The sequence below is a fragment of the Sitophilus oryzae genome, unplaced genomic scaffold (genome assembly GCF_002938485.1).
Source record: "Sitophilus oryzae breed Bouriz unplaced genomic scaffold, Soryzae_2.0 scaffold_1442_pilon_pilon, whole genome shotgun sequence".
Taxonomy (NCBI): Eukaryota; Metazoa; Arthropoda; class Insecta; order Coleoptera; family Curculionidae; genus Sitophilus; species Sitophilus oryzae.
The window spans coordinates 6,033,466-6,047,356 of NW_022146107.1; the positions used below are offsets into that span (position 1 = coordinate 6,033,466).

Here is a 13,891-nt window from a genome sequence, read left to right on the forward strand (position 1 = left end):
TATTTAATTAATCTATAAATTTAGAAAAATTTATTTGGCAAAGCTATTACGAATTTATCAAATGTTATGCAAGAATGAATTTTATAAAAAGATTTAGTGCTTTTCTCTAAATACTAATATAAAATAGAAATTTATCCATTTTTTTATAATATATCAATTAAATTTGAATTCGTTTTGGATCTTCAGTTTGGAAATTAAAAAAATTAAGATGTTGAGTGCGGTTGAAGAATATTGCTTCAGATTTATTGGCGCAAGCGCCGACGATGTCACCTTGTCAATGACGTCATTGATTAAGGTCTAGAAACGACATACGTGCCAGACATTGATCAAAATGAAGTTTTGCTGTTCTCTAGGCGGAACGTGAAAACGTATGTCGTTTCTGAAGAATATGTAAAATTCTGTTCGCCCAGCCATCTTGTGAAACTGTTAAAAAGTATGCTTTTTTGAGGTGTGTGTTAGTTTTTAGGCAAAATATAGTGAAAAAGACTATTTTATGGGTGAGTTTTACTATCTAGAAATAACAGTGCTTAATTATATTATCAAATAGTTCTTGACCAGTGTGATAAAATGTTACTTTTCTTGGATCGTTTGCTCCTGTCACAGCTTTCACTTGGTTCGTAAATATAGAGAAAAAACTAAAATTGACTAAATTAGCACAAGAGGAAATTCGAAACTTATCAGTTTTGTACCGGATTACCATAGTTATGTTATTTATTACCCTGTTGTTTCAATTTTTTTTTGAAAAATCCATTCCTCCCGTAGAGGTCAACTCGCTAGCTTTCAACAAGAAACGGTTTGCCTTATTAGGTACATTTTCTTTTTTTGTTCATGTTATTAGTGTTATTACGGGATTTCTGTTTGAACTAGTAGTTTCTCAGCAATATTTTAATTGTTATTAAACTTAAGCTAGAATTTGCAGTAATTATTAATGTTTTTATTTTTCTTAAAAAAACGGAGATATATTGGTAAAAACAATTTCAGTCTACCTGTCTTAAGTAGTACAGGTACTCCTTAAATAAGAGACTGAATAATGAGTCACTCAACGCCGTGGTTTCTTTGCAACAGCTGTAAGGTCATTAATTTCTAAAATATTTTGAACAAGGCAAAAAATTAAACCATGTTTTAGATAATTTTGATTTGTTGATACTGGTGTCAATACGTTTTTTAGTTCTATTAGTGTATCTTAAATTTACACATCGATGATTTACACTGTTTACAAAGTAGTAATTTTATTAGAATCTTTTTTCTTTTTGCCTATTCATAGATAGATTAATGCATGGATTAATGCCTACCCTGCCTACCTATCAAGAGTTTTTTAGCGACGTTGTTTTGTCTATACAGGGTGTAACTAATTCAGTTGTAGTAAATAATTCAATGTATAGAGATAAAAAATCAAAATTGATTGTTATACCTATTACCTATACAATATTTTGGTTATTTAACAGGTATACCTATAACCAAATTATTTTAATGAAAAAGTTGTATTAATGAAAATTATACGAAAATTTCTTTTTTTTAAACAATCATCGATTTTTTCCCATCTATTTACACCCTGTATAATTTATAATTGGAGGGAATCTAGAGGGAACATTTAAGCTAGATGAGATTTATTTGTCTTTTTTTGTTGTGTTCCATAAGCTGTCAAGAAATTTCTTTATATTTTTGGTTTAATATGCATGATTTCATATAACAAAATTAATAAGCGATTAAAAAAGTGATAATACTTATAGTTACATATCGAGACTTGCCTTAAATTAGATACATATATCTAAATAATACAATAATATTTAGTTGCACCTAAATAAATTTTCTATTTTGTAGCCTCTATAATAGGTGTGTCTTTAAATGTAATTTATTTTTTAATCTGTTTTTTTTATGTACTATAATGTAGTCTTTGCTATAATGTTATTGCGAATGGATTTATCATCTTGATTTTTCTATTAAATTTTTTTATTAATATGAATATTTTTTTTTAATAATAATCCATGTTTTATTTTTATTCTTATATTCTCTTTTTATTCTTCTCTTTGTTCAACGAAAATCTAAATAAGTACAACTTATTTTACTTTAAGATTAATGAAACTATAAACATTTCTAATACAAATACAAATCATTAAGTAAATATACCCAATTTAAGTATTTTTGAGAATGTCACAGGAATTCAGAATAATACAATATGATTGAAAAAAACGGCGTTAGCGATGGCTATGAAATAAAAATGATCGCAGTTATTTTATATGTAAAATTATTTGGGGAATGTCATCGATGTTCAGTTCCAAGCCAACTGAAAGCTGTCTTTTCGATCATACAGTATTTTTTTGGTTTTTATACATTATTTATTATTATTATTAGAAAAATTAATATTATAGTAAGCCCTTTGTCATGAAATTAAATATACATAGTTTAGCACATTTTTTTAATTGCCTTTGTTTTTTAGTATTTTATAATTAACAATTTTTTTGATTGAATTTCGATAAGAATTGTTCCTCTGTAGAACAATTCTTATCGAAATTCAAAGTGGACAGTTAAAAAAATACATGTATTTTTTGACTGTCTACTTGTTTAAAAAAAAGCGGCGTCAGCGATGGCTATGAAATGAAGATCGCTGTCATTTTATATGTAAAAATTATGTAGGGCATGTCATTGATGTTCATTTCCAAACCAACTGGACGTCCTTTTTTTCGATCATACGGTATTTTACAGTGTACTCTGTCCAACGAGAGGATACATGACAGTGACAGGTGACATTTGGGTTTGTCGTTTTAATTCATACGTAAATTTATTTTTCTGTCATTTTTGGATATCATCTGTCGAAATCTTCCTACTCGTTGGATAGATATACATATCATTAGTGATACTTTTTAGATAAAATCATAAATATATTTTTTTACATATATAGCAAATGAATATAAATTAATATATGATCAAAAAGTTTGTTGATGAGCTTAGATAAACAGTCAGCTTTAAATAGTTGTTAAATACTGGTTAAATGTCTAATAAGGAATTTATTTCTGTCTAAGCACACTGGATGAAGCATTTTGATCACACATTTTATAATATAAAAGACACTCAGAGCATTCTTTACTTTCAAATCACTAATGACGTCTAGCCGGTTTATTTCGTCCAAAATTAATAATTTCTATATAAAGATTATTTGTTTTATTGTCCTGTTACTTTTGTACGAGTCTTGTTCAACAGGTGTGAGTTTCTTTTGAATCACACGGAGTAGTTTACACTTGTGTATTTTTAGAATACATTGCCACTCATCGCTTCTGGTTGGTGACCCATTTTATGTTAAAAATATATTAAAGTATGACAAGCAATAGAGCGGTCTATCGCGTGGTTTTACTTTTAATTTTTTTAAGATACAATTTAAACAACTTTGTTTTAAATAACTAATTATGGCGAAGGTGCAAGGCGATAAGAAAAGAGTATTAATATTTATATTAAATGATGATTCTTATTGCAGCTAATGTAAAGTACTGGAGACGACCGTTTTGTTAACATCCATCTTGGCAAAGTCGACTAGAGATGTCGACAGCCATGCGCTCCACTCTTCAGACTGTTCCTGAAAGTTTAGAGGTAAAGAGAGCACAATTTTACCGCTTTCCTTCCATCCAATCTCCCACTTTCCATTGCTTGATCACTCTTAAACTAACCCTGGCAAAAATAATTGTCACAGCTATAATTTGCATAATACGGTGTTATTTTTTATTTGTAGGTGAAATTTGAAATTAGTTTTTGTTTTGAATTTGATTAATGACATAATTAACCAAAGATTAACTTGCTTTTGGCTGTCAAAAGTGACATTTCAAGTAATATATGGCCAGAAAAGTGGCCAGAGATAGCCAGAGAGAAGGTTAATAACTCTGCTACTAACAACTTTGTCGAATTTTTGAAAAAACTTTATTTGAAAACATTTTTTTTTAATTTTACAAAAGTATACCAATTTTCAGCCATTTTTTCGGCCAAAAATTTCTGATTGTAATCTGTCATTTAATTATCTAATTGGGCGCATTCAGTCAAAAACACCGGTTACTCCACCGGTGCAGAAAATTAAAGTGAATGCCAATGGTAACTCACCGGTTGTGGTCACCGATCACTTGAGAGCCTACCGTATTTTGTTTCCGGTTTATTTACTCGTTCAATGAAAAGTTATCGGTAGGTCTTTACCGGTTAATACCGGTGTGTTTACTGAATGCGCCCATTGTTATACCGATTTGGTCATTTTAGAAGTGTGGTCTGCAGTGGGATTCTGTAAGCTTCGTAGCAAGAAATTTCCTGTCTAGCCTATGCTATTTGTATACGATTGATGAGTCACTAGACAGGAAATATGTTTACAGAATCGCTAGCCTGGATTTTAAGGTGTAAGACAGAGAATAATAAAATGACCGGTTGACAGACAGAGAAACAAAATCAAAAACGGCATACAGTGTTGCCGGTTTTTACGTTTGTAGCAAAAATTTGTGTAGGAAAAAAAAAATATTTTAAAAACTTTCATGTATACTACTGAAATGGAGATAATATAGCAAAATAAAACACTAAATCACCACAATACACCAAAACACTTTTACTTTTACACTGGACACGCGTTTCGCTAACCATGTTAGCATCATCAACAGATGATTATAAACTATTTTTTTTAGAGTTTATAATCATCTCCAAACCAAACCAAAAAAAATAGTTTATAATCATCTGTTGATGATGCTAACATGGTTAGCGAAACGCGTGTCCAGTGTAAAAGTAAAAGTGTTTTGGTGTATTGTGGTGATTTAGTGTTTTATTTTGCTGTGTAACACCAAAGGTTCCACCCCTCAACTTTAATGGAGATAATATATCTAAGCTAAATATAATCTTAGTACAATGAGTAACTAATAATTGTATAAATAATTAATATAATATATTGTTTTCTTAAGAGTAAAAATGAGACTTTCTGTGGCGAGGTCGTACGTTTGACATTACGACATTACAGGCGAGTCACAAAAAGTGATTTTTACTCTGAATAGAACATGCTATGTTTTTTCAAACGTCATAAGTTTTTAAAAGGTTTTTAAACACTTCAAACGTTGCAAATTACATAAAAATGTTTAAAAGTTATATCTTGTAAGTATTATATATCGAGAAACTATGGTTAGGCTCGTTGAATTTGACACTTTATATCAGTTTAATTGTGATAATAGAGAACAACGGCATACGATCGAGTCGGCCTACAAACACGTAAACGTTTACGTACGCATGCGCATTTCTTATATTTTTTATTTTTTATACACGTAAAAATCTTTTGCTGATGTTTATATTGGTTTATTACTGATAATTCTTTTTTTAAAGGTTACTAAAACTAATACAGTGACTCAAGACGTTCCCGCTACATCATCCACCAAAACTCCAGCCAAAACTTCAGGAGAAACAGTTGCCACTAAAAGTTCTAGGTCATATAATTATCATGCTCCAAGTTCGACCAATAAGGTACGTCAGTTAGATTTCTAAGGTACAGGAGAATACAGATAGATATACCATAGTTTTCTCTATTTACGAACTTTGTACAAACTGTTTATCAAAAAAGACGTGACGAGAGGTATGGAAATGCCTAATGTTTTTATTAAAAAATCCCCTAGTTTTTTGCAATTAGTTCCAAAAAGTTCACAACAAATCCTAGTTTTTAATACTATGGTTTAGGTACTGAAGAATAGTTTATCAAAGTAAGGAATTTAAAAACCAATTTACCATCTAAATGCATCTTTTCTCAATAGATTAATTTTTGATTCATTTAAATGGCTGCTAAATAATATATGTTTATTGGAGATATTGGCTTTTGATGAGGACAGCTTTTGATGATCCACAGCAAATTTAGCATTAAAATTTTGCCTTTGCCTTTAGTCCTCATTAACACACCTATGAAAAGGTGTTTATTGTTTTTGTAATGTCACTGGCATTGAAAAGTTACTCTAGCGGGGATGATTTAAGTCCAAAAGTTGATCTCTACAGTACGTCTGTCCGTTCTGTAGCTCCGGGGTATCCGTGAGAGGGGAAACGATATTTTCTCGATGTTTTTCGTAAAAAATTAGACGACGCGTCCCATCAATAAAAATTCGACAAATTTGCAAGTAGCCAATAAAGTGAGTGGGCGGAGCGATTTGCGGTGACGTACTCGTCAAGTCGACGCACAGTGTGGCGTGTAATGGACAAAATTCAAACCAAACGCAATTTTAAACTATGCAATATGAGAATTTGTATAATATCTTTGGATACAATATTGGTCACTATATAACGTAAGTATAATAGCAAATCGTAGTTGGCTATGCTTTTGTTTCTCTGCGCGCATAAACTTTGACATGTCAAGATTTTTCAAATTTTAAGCTAATAAACGCAATTATTTACCTGTCCAATTAATTGTGTTTATAATTAAGTGTTTTGGGTTTTTCGATAAAATCAAAATGGGTTCTATTCCTGAAGGTAAGTACTTCATATTGCTACCTAATATTACTTTTTGCACTAAGTCCAGTTAAGGATTCATAACGGTTTAAAGTTTCCTGTTCATGTTTATTTGTAATTTTTAGCATTTCCGACTTTGCTTAAAGTTTAAAAAAAATCACTTGTGATCACCTATTGTACTTTTTTATCAGTTGTTCATAAACTAATGGTGTTGTCACAGACAAATTTTTAATCACCATGGGTTACCATTAACTGAGTTATGATTTTTTTTAGAGGTGTCATAGTCCAAAATAAGGACTTGGTAGGAGCTTGGTTAACAAGTCCAAAAGGAAATGGAAAGCAGCTCGTATACGAAAACATATTGAACCTCATTAATGTATATGAACCTTCCAAGTTGCAAGATAAACTTCAGAAATATACTATTAATATACATATATTATAATTAATATATAATATTATACAATTAATATATATTATACTATTAATGGTTAAAGAAGACAAAATGCCAATTTTACCTTAATATCTTGAAAGCAGTTGAATTTAGGTATAGCATATTATACATGAAATGTGCCTAAAATTTTGCGTAGATTCCAAATAATATGAAGAATTATACAGGGTATTCCGAGGGGTAAACCGCAGAGGGAAAAGTGTACACCGTAATTCCTTTTACTCAAATAATTCCTCAGAATTCCTCGTAATTCCTTCGGAATTCCTTGGAATTCCTGGTCTTCAAGGTCAAGGTCAATCATTCAAGGTCTTCCTTGGAATTCCTTGGTACGAACTCGGTAACTCTTTCAGTCTGAACCAGCGTTGCCACCTCGGTTTCGCAGTTCCGCTATGAATTTTCTGGTGATTTTTATAAATGTCTAATGTCTCTATAAGTACTAGATCTAACAATAAAAAGTACTATTACGAGATTTACGTTTTTTTAGTTAAATTTTAGGACTAATAGGGGATCATGAGGTAAAAATACTGGAAATATGTCGGCACTTACTTATTAAAATTAATTTTTCTCGGGATTTTTTGAAAATGATAGGTACCTAGTTATACTCGTATCTATAGGAAAGGAAATTAATAAAACTTCAGTTGCACGTCATAATACGATCACCAGTAAATTCCATAAGATTACGCATGGTATCATTGATGAAGTGCACCTAAAGTTGTATTAATTTCCCTATAGTATATACCTAGGTATTATTCCGAGGAAATGAAAAAATTAACTTTACACTTTCTGAGTACTGAATAAAAAAATCTTATGAGGGTTTCTTTAAAATGGCGAAATCAGGGAACGTTATAAGTAGATCTCTCGGGGGTGGTTCGGCCGTACTATTGGAAAATATTTTAGATATACAGGGTGTCCCAGAAATAAGTGCAAATATTTTAACTGGTAGTATAGTTCAACCCCAGAAACACGCCTATTAGGTTTTTTTTGCGAACAAAATGTTTTGAAAATTCGGAATTTTTTGAAAATTTTTTGGAAATTTATTTAGTTTTTAGTTAAAAACATATTTTCTTGATAATATGGCAACATAGGTAGTAGATTAAATTTGCAAGAAAGAAAATCCAGAAAAGATCCAGTGGTTCTCAAAATTTTTGCAAAAAATTATTTTTTGGAAATTTTCAAAGTAAAATAACTCCGTTATTTTGGACTTATGTGAAAAACGATAGAGAGAAAATATGTTTCTTTTATCGAGATCTACCACCCCTTAAAATATTTGCACTTATTTCTGGGACACCCTGTATAATCGAGGGTACAATATTAAATTAAAAGAATATCTAACCTGTAGATATTTGATATTGGGAAATTTTGGAAGCGAAAACGAAAAACGGATAGTAAAAAATCGCCTGCAAAAGGTTTTTCTTTAAATTTAGTACTACCTATTATAGTATTCATGGTTTACTAATGTTCGTTAATTTTTTATAAAGTTGCTTGTAATTCCTCTTAATTCCTGTGGAATTTCTCTAAATTTCTAAGGAATTCCTTGGAATTCATTGGAATTCTTACGGAAATAATTGGAATTCCTACTAATTCCTATGGAATTCCTTGGAATTCCTCGTAATTCCTTGGAATTCCTGTAGAATTCCTTCATAGTGTACACCATAATTCCTCTGCGGTTTACCCCTCGGGGTATTCCATTAGAAAACACAGCTTTGCTCTGGGACAGATTTTTGAAATACATAATGAATGAAAATATTTTTAGATTATGCAACCTAATACAATTTTTTAAGCGATTTTTTTCTCTATCGCTAGTAGTTTGGGTTAGTTATTAAAATATCAACCGATAACGCACTATTGTAACACCCTATATATATTTGCTCATTGCACACCTACTCAGTATTCCTGTATTTTTTTAGTCTAAACTATAAGTAATAAAACAGCGTTTACAGAATTGAAATTGGTTCACTCATTTTTGAGATATCTAATTTTGTCCTTAACTCATATACCACGTCACACTGTGCGACATCTAAAAAATATATTGCTGTATATTTAAATGTTTTTTGTCCGCATTCCTTTCATAGACACAGATCCAGCAGACGAACCATGTTCAATTAAAGCAACTATTGTCGATAAAACTTCTCAACTTAAAACCATCTTTTCTAGAGTAACTACCATTGCCTGGAAACTTATATGGTGAAATTTTGATAAAATAATTTAGTACTCACTAAAAACACGGTATGTCGCTAGTGGTAGGAAAAATAATTTTTAGAGGTTACTAGTTTATTTGGTTGCCTGTGATATGCATATACAGGGTGTTTCCTAATTAATCTAAAAAATAAAAAATCGTTAGAAAACGGCTTAAGGCGGGCTCTTAATAAGTATGTTTATTTTTTCTCGGCAACCGTTTGATGAACAAGAAAAAACTCAAAAGATCAATTTTTGTTGAAAAGGATGGCCAGTCAAGAAAAAATATATTTTCTTTAAAAAGCAGTAGTGTATCATTTATGTTAAGCAAAATATCGATTTTTTAAATTTTTAACACCCTGTAGATCAGAAAGGAAGTACTTTAGACCTAATGGTTATATAAAAATTGTTTTAAGAACACATGAGGAATCACACCACAATTTTTAGACTAATTAGAAAACACCCTGTATATTGTCAACTTGACAATGATTGTTGATAAATCAAAAATACCTTTTTCTGTGAAAAAAGCCCGATTTTCGCAGGAAAAGTTTTGGTTTTTATTGAATTTGGGTCTGCGTCTGCTAATACCGGTATGCTTTTTAATATTCTATCTATCTAAATTTTAAATATCGTAGTCAGAAATAGTTTTATTATTTATTAACTGTAAAAATGGTATACTTATAAGTTTTATCAAATATTGTGATTTACTTTCTACCTTGTAGTCAAAATTTATATTTAATAAACTGTAAATATATATATATATATATATATATATATATATATATATATATATATATATATATATATATATATATATATATATATATTCTTATGTTTTATTAAAGTTACTCTGATATACTAATATATATCAGTGTAACTTTAAAAGTAAATCTTTGAAATCAAATATAAACATAAAAAATATTTACAGCAGAAAAGGCGAAGGCGCTGGGTTAAACGTAGTCTCTACTAAGAACACGGAGAGGCGCTTTGAAATCAAATATAAACATAAAAAATATTTACAGCAGAAAAGGCGAAGGCGCTGGGTTAAACGTAGTCTCTACTAAGAACACGGAGAGGCGCTTTGACCCAAAATTTTACTATTAAGTTTCATATCTATCTTAATAGAAGATTATTTTCTTTTATCTATGGTAACTACCAACAAACAATAATCACATGACATTGCAATGACAGTGAGATTTAAATTAAATAAACACTATTTCATAGGTTATCACCTGCGACGTAGTGACCAAACCTGCGCAATATCATACCTTGTTTTCTTTGTGTCATGATTTCATAGGTATGTTGATTAGGACCAAAAGCAAAGACCTTTTTCACACAAAGGCGAACATCAAACATAACAAACATCTATTGTGATGAAACTCAAATAAAAAAAACTCCCGAGAAAAGATACACCTTGATGTTAAAGTGGTTTTTAGGTTATTCCTTACTTTTGTTAAAGTATTTCAAAGGTGTTTCAAACTTTCGTCAAATAACATTTTGTTTTCCCTAATACAGTGGAGGAAACATATTGTATTATGAATTATTGTTGTTGCATATAAGTATGTAATTCAGTAAAAAAAAGTTCCGAAAAATTGTTTTGTATTTTTTTGTTATTGGGTGTGGTGAAGGCTAGATAGAGCTAAAGACATTTTAAAATGCTTATTTTGCAGAATAACATTAAATAGAAAATAACTAGAGTTTAGAACGACTTTCTAAGATTATAATTTTCTTCTCCACGTGTACATTAAGTATAGTTCATATCAAATAAACTTTTAGTCACGTGATTAAGCTTGACCTGCACAGCGTTGCCCACTTTTGCATATTTTAACAAAATATTTTAGAAAACAAAAATTAATTATAAATATATAAACAGTTATTATTTACATCAACAAAACTCACCTTCTTAACAGCACTTAAGTGACATAAAGGGCTATTACTACCGCTTTCCCTTTCAAAATATTCTAATACAGTTGCGATGAGTTTTTTACGGCTATTAAGCCATCTTGTACACTTCGGACTAAAAGAGGTTCTAAAAAGAACAGTGTTCGATTGCAAGGTCTGCTAGTAAAATTTTTTAGCTTACATTATCACATTCATTTAAACCAAAACTCGTAATACCAAACGAAAGTGTTAAAACAAATATCAGGAAATAAATAAATAAATGTGGCAACTTGACATTTTTTACATCAGAGCCAGCACCTGAATCCCCAGCGGGAAATTTAAATTCCTGTTAGTCAGCCCGGCGCCGAATATGTCCATGGTTGGCAACAATGAATTTAAAAATCGCACTCTCGATTTATTACGTAACTAAAAGTTTAAGTGGTATCGAACATATAGAAGTATATGTAGTTCAGTTTAATTTTTTTGAAGTTTCATAATTTATTTTCATGACAGGTTTATAAAAGTAATCAATTTAGTGTTCGACGTACAAGCCTCTTGCGGCTTACAGTTTTATGAAGTTAGGAAACGGGGATCGTTAATGATGATTGTTTGCCAAAGTTCTATAGAGAAGACAAGGTATAATCTTCTGATCTGGGGAAAATGAAAGTTTAATGAAGTTGAGCTTCGACGCCGTATCGTTTAGGTGAAGGGGCATTTTTGTGTATGGGCAGTGTTATAATTGGAAAACAGTAATGTCTACTAAATCTACGTTATCATTTGAGTTTTTAATGTGCAGAAAAAAAATCGTAAACACATCAATCAAGCCATTTGTGTAACGTTATACTAGTTACGCGTTTTATTGTGTACTAGAATTCATATTTTGTTGTTTTTGCTAACAGATGATTATATATTTTCAAATTGTTATTTAGATGGATGAAGTATTTTTTTTAATTTCGATCCTATTGAAAATAATCGTGATACTTGTATCATCGTATATGAAATAGTATTCTCATGGAATACGTGCATTTTTTAGATTACAGAAAAGTGTATATTGTATCAATTTCTGGTATAAATAATTTTATACTTAAACCAGTACCTACATATTATTTGGGTTCTCTCAATTGTACGTCATTATGATTTGTTTATTATAATATACAGGGTGAGTCTTAAATAAGTGCAAATATTTTCAGAGCTGGTAGATCTCGATAAAACACATATTTTATTTTCTCTTTACTATTTTTCCGACTAAGTCCGAAATAACCGAGTTATTTGAGTTTGAAAATTTAAAAAAAATTGATTTCTTTTGAAAAATTTTGAGAGCCACCGGATTTTTTCTGTTTGCATTCCTTTTAGTGCCGTAACCATAGAGAAAAGCGGTAACTATGGTAATATCAGAGATTAAGAAATACCGTCGGAAAAGTTGTGGTGAACAGGCAGTTCTAAAAAGTTTTCGGAAAATATACAGGGATATTTAAAAGAAAATGCACGATTTTCAACATCATTTTTTGCAAAAAAAACCTCATAGATGTGTTCCTGGGGTCGAAATATACCACCGGTGAAAATATTTGCACTTATTTAAGACTCATCCTGTATAATTTACTTGAATTAAGACCACTCACCAATGTAAGAAAAAGATAGCTCTAATGACTATCTTGTTCTCTCGATTTATCTGACAATTCAACAACTGTTTACTTGTCTAGATGAATCTGTATTTTTAAGGCTATTTATTCTTGCATCCGAATACTCGGTGCTTATAGAAGTGGTATAATCTATCCAGCAATAGAGTGCATGACAGTGACAGTTGCGTGATATCATAGATATAGATTGTAAAGTGCCCATAAAGCCAATGTAAACGCTATTTGGCGCTGTTCTTGCAGCGGACGCCATCCAAAACTTGATAATTTCGGAGCGGTTCGGCCAAGTTCGGTTTTTTTCCGGAATTATGTCTCCAACTATTTTTTATTCAAATGTATTAATATTTTCCTTTAATTTTATAAATAAAATACAGTGTGTTGCATATAAAAAAAACTTTATTTTATAGAAGGACATGCAGGAAAGACCTAAAATATACCTATTAAGAAAACTATAAAATCAGCAATGTGAGGCAACAAATAATTACCATAATACGTGGGTCACAGTTAAAGACATATTTCTCAGGCTTAACAGTATTATTTCACGGTTGGAAAATATGAGGATTACTTTTTGAAAAGTGTGGTAAGTTGTGGAAAGCTACTTTTCACAATTATTACAGGTTTGCGTAAATAAAATTTAAATTGAACTGACAAGGTAGCAATATTTACTTTGGAAAAGGACGCTTTAACCACTTTTCGGTATATTTTCAATGAGGGCTGTTTAAATTTTAGATTTTATAATTTTTGAAAATTCTGACATTGACAAAATAAAATTCTTTCTCCTTTTGAGGTTATTCTTCACAACCGCTATAGCAGCGCCCTGCAACGTATGCGATCCAAAACAATTATAACTTTATGGCAGGTAGCAGAGCATTCTAATCAACATTTATATATCTATGCTTGATATTTTAATTCAAAAGTGAATTATATTTTCTGTCAATTTTTGAATGGTCATCTGTCGAAATCGTCCGAACTATCGTTGGACAGATTATGCATTTCTAGAGTATATATATAACTATTTTGTATATACTGCATTTAAAATATCGATATCTGCAAATCGGTAAAACAAACCAAAAATTAAATAATGTGATTAATTTTCTGAACATATTTAAATTCGTTTTCCTTAACAATGTGAGTGCGAAATTAATCAAGACTAGATGAGAAATAAATGGATTTAATCTGAAGGTTTTCTAATTCAATTATTGAATAAGTGTTAGTTAATTAGCTTTAATTAATTAAAAAACGGTCTCAAAATTGCGATTCTCTATTGATTAAATGTTACTTCGCGGGTTGCGTTCAGTCTCGAATTTTGTTTTGAATGCCG

The 13,891-nt window shown here is 30.5% G+C and overlaps 1 protein-coding gene across 16 annotated transcripts in view; it reads left to right on the forward strand.

The window, feature by feature from the left end:
* The first annotated feature begins 341 nt into the window (after positions 1 to 341).
* The window catches only part of LOC115877133 (serine/threonine-protein kinase MARK2-like), a 136,733-nt gene continuing 123,183 nt past the window's right edge, over positions 342 to 13,891 (forward strand). For 6 of the 16 annotated variants that reach the window (XM_030893260.1, XM_030893274.1, XM_030893264.1 and 3 more), the window contains exons 1-3: positions 355 to 497; positions 3,470 to 3,582; positions 5,329 to 5,466. Coding sequence is in view for 1 of the 16 variants with exons in the window: in XM_030893279.1 (XP_030749139.1) it covers positions 3,532 to 3,582; positions 5,329 to 5,466 (189 nt within the window). In the remaining 15 variants the exon portion in view is untranslated. Of the gene's footprint in view, positions 498 to 3,469; positions 3,583 to 5,328; positions 5,467 to 13,891 lie in introns of all 16 variants that reach the window. The other 10 variants (XM_030893271.1, XM_030893265.1, XM_030893275.1 and 7 more) reach the window with 6 other exon arrangements.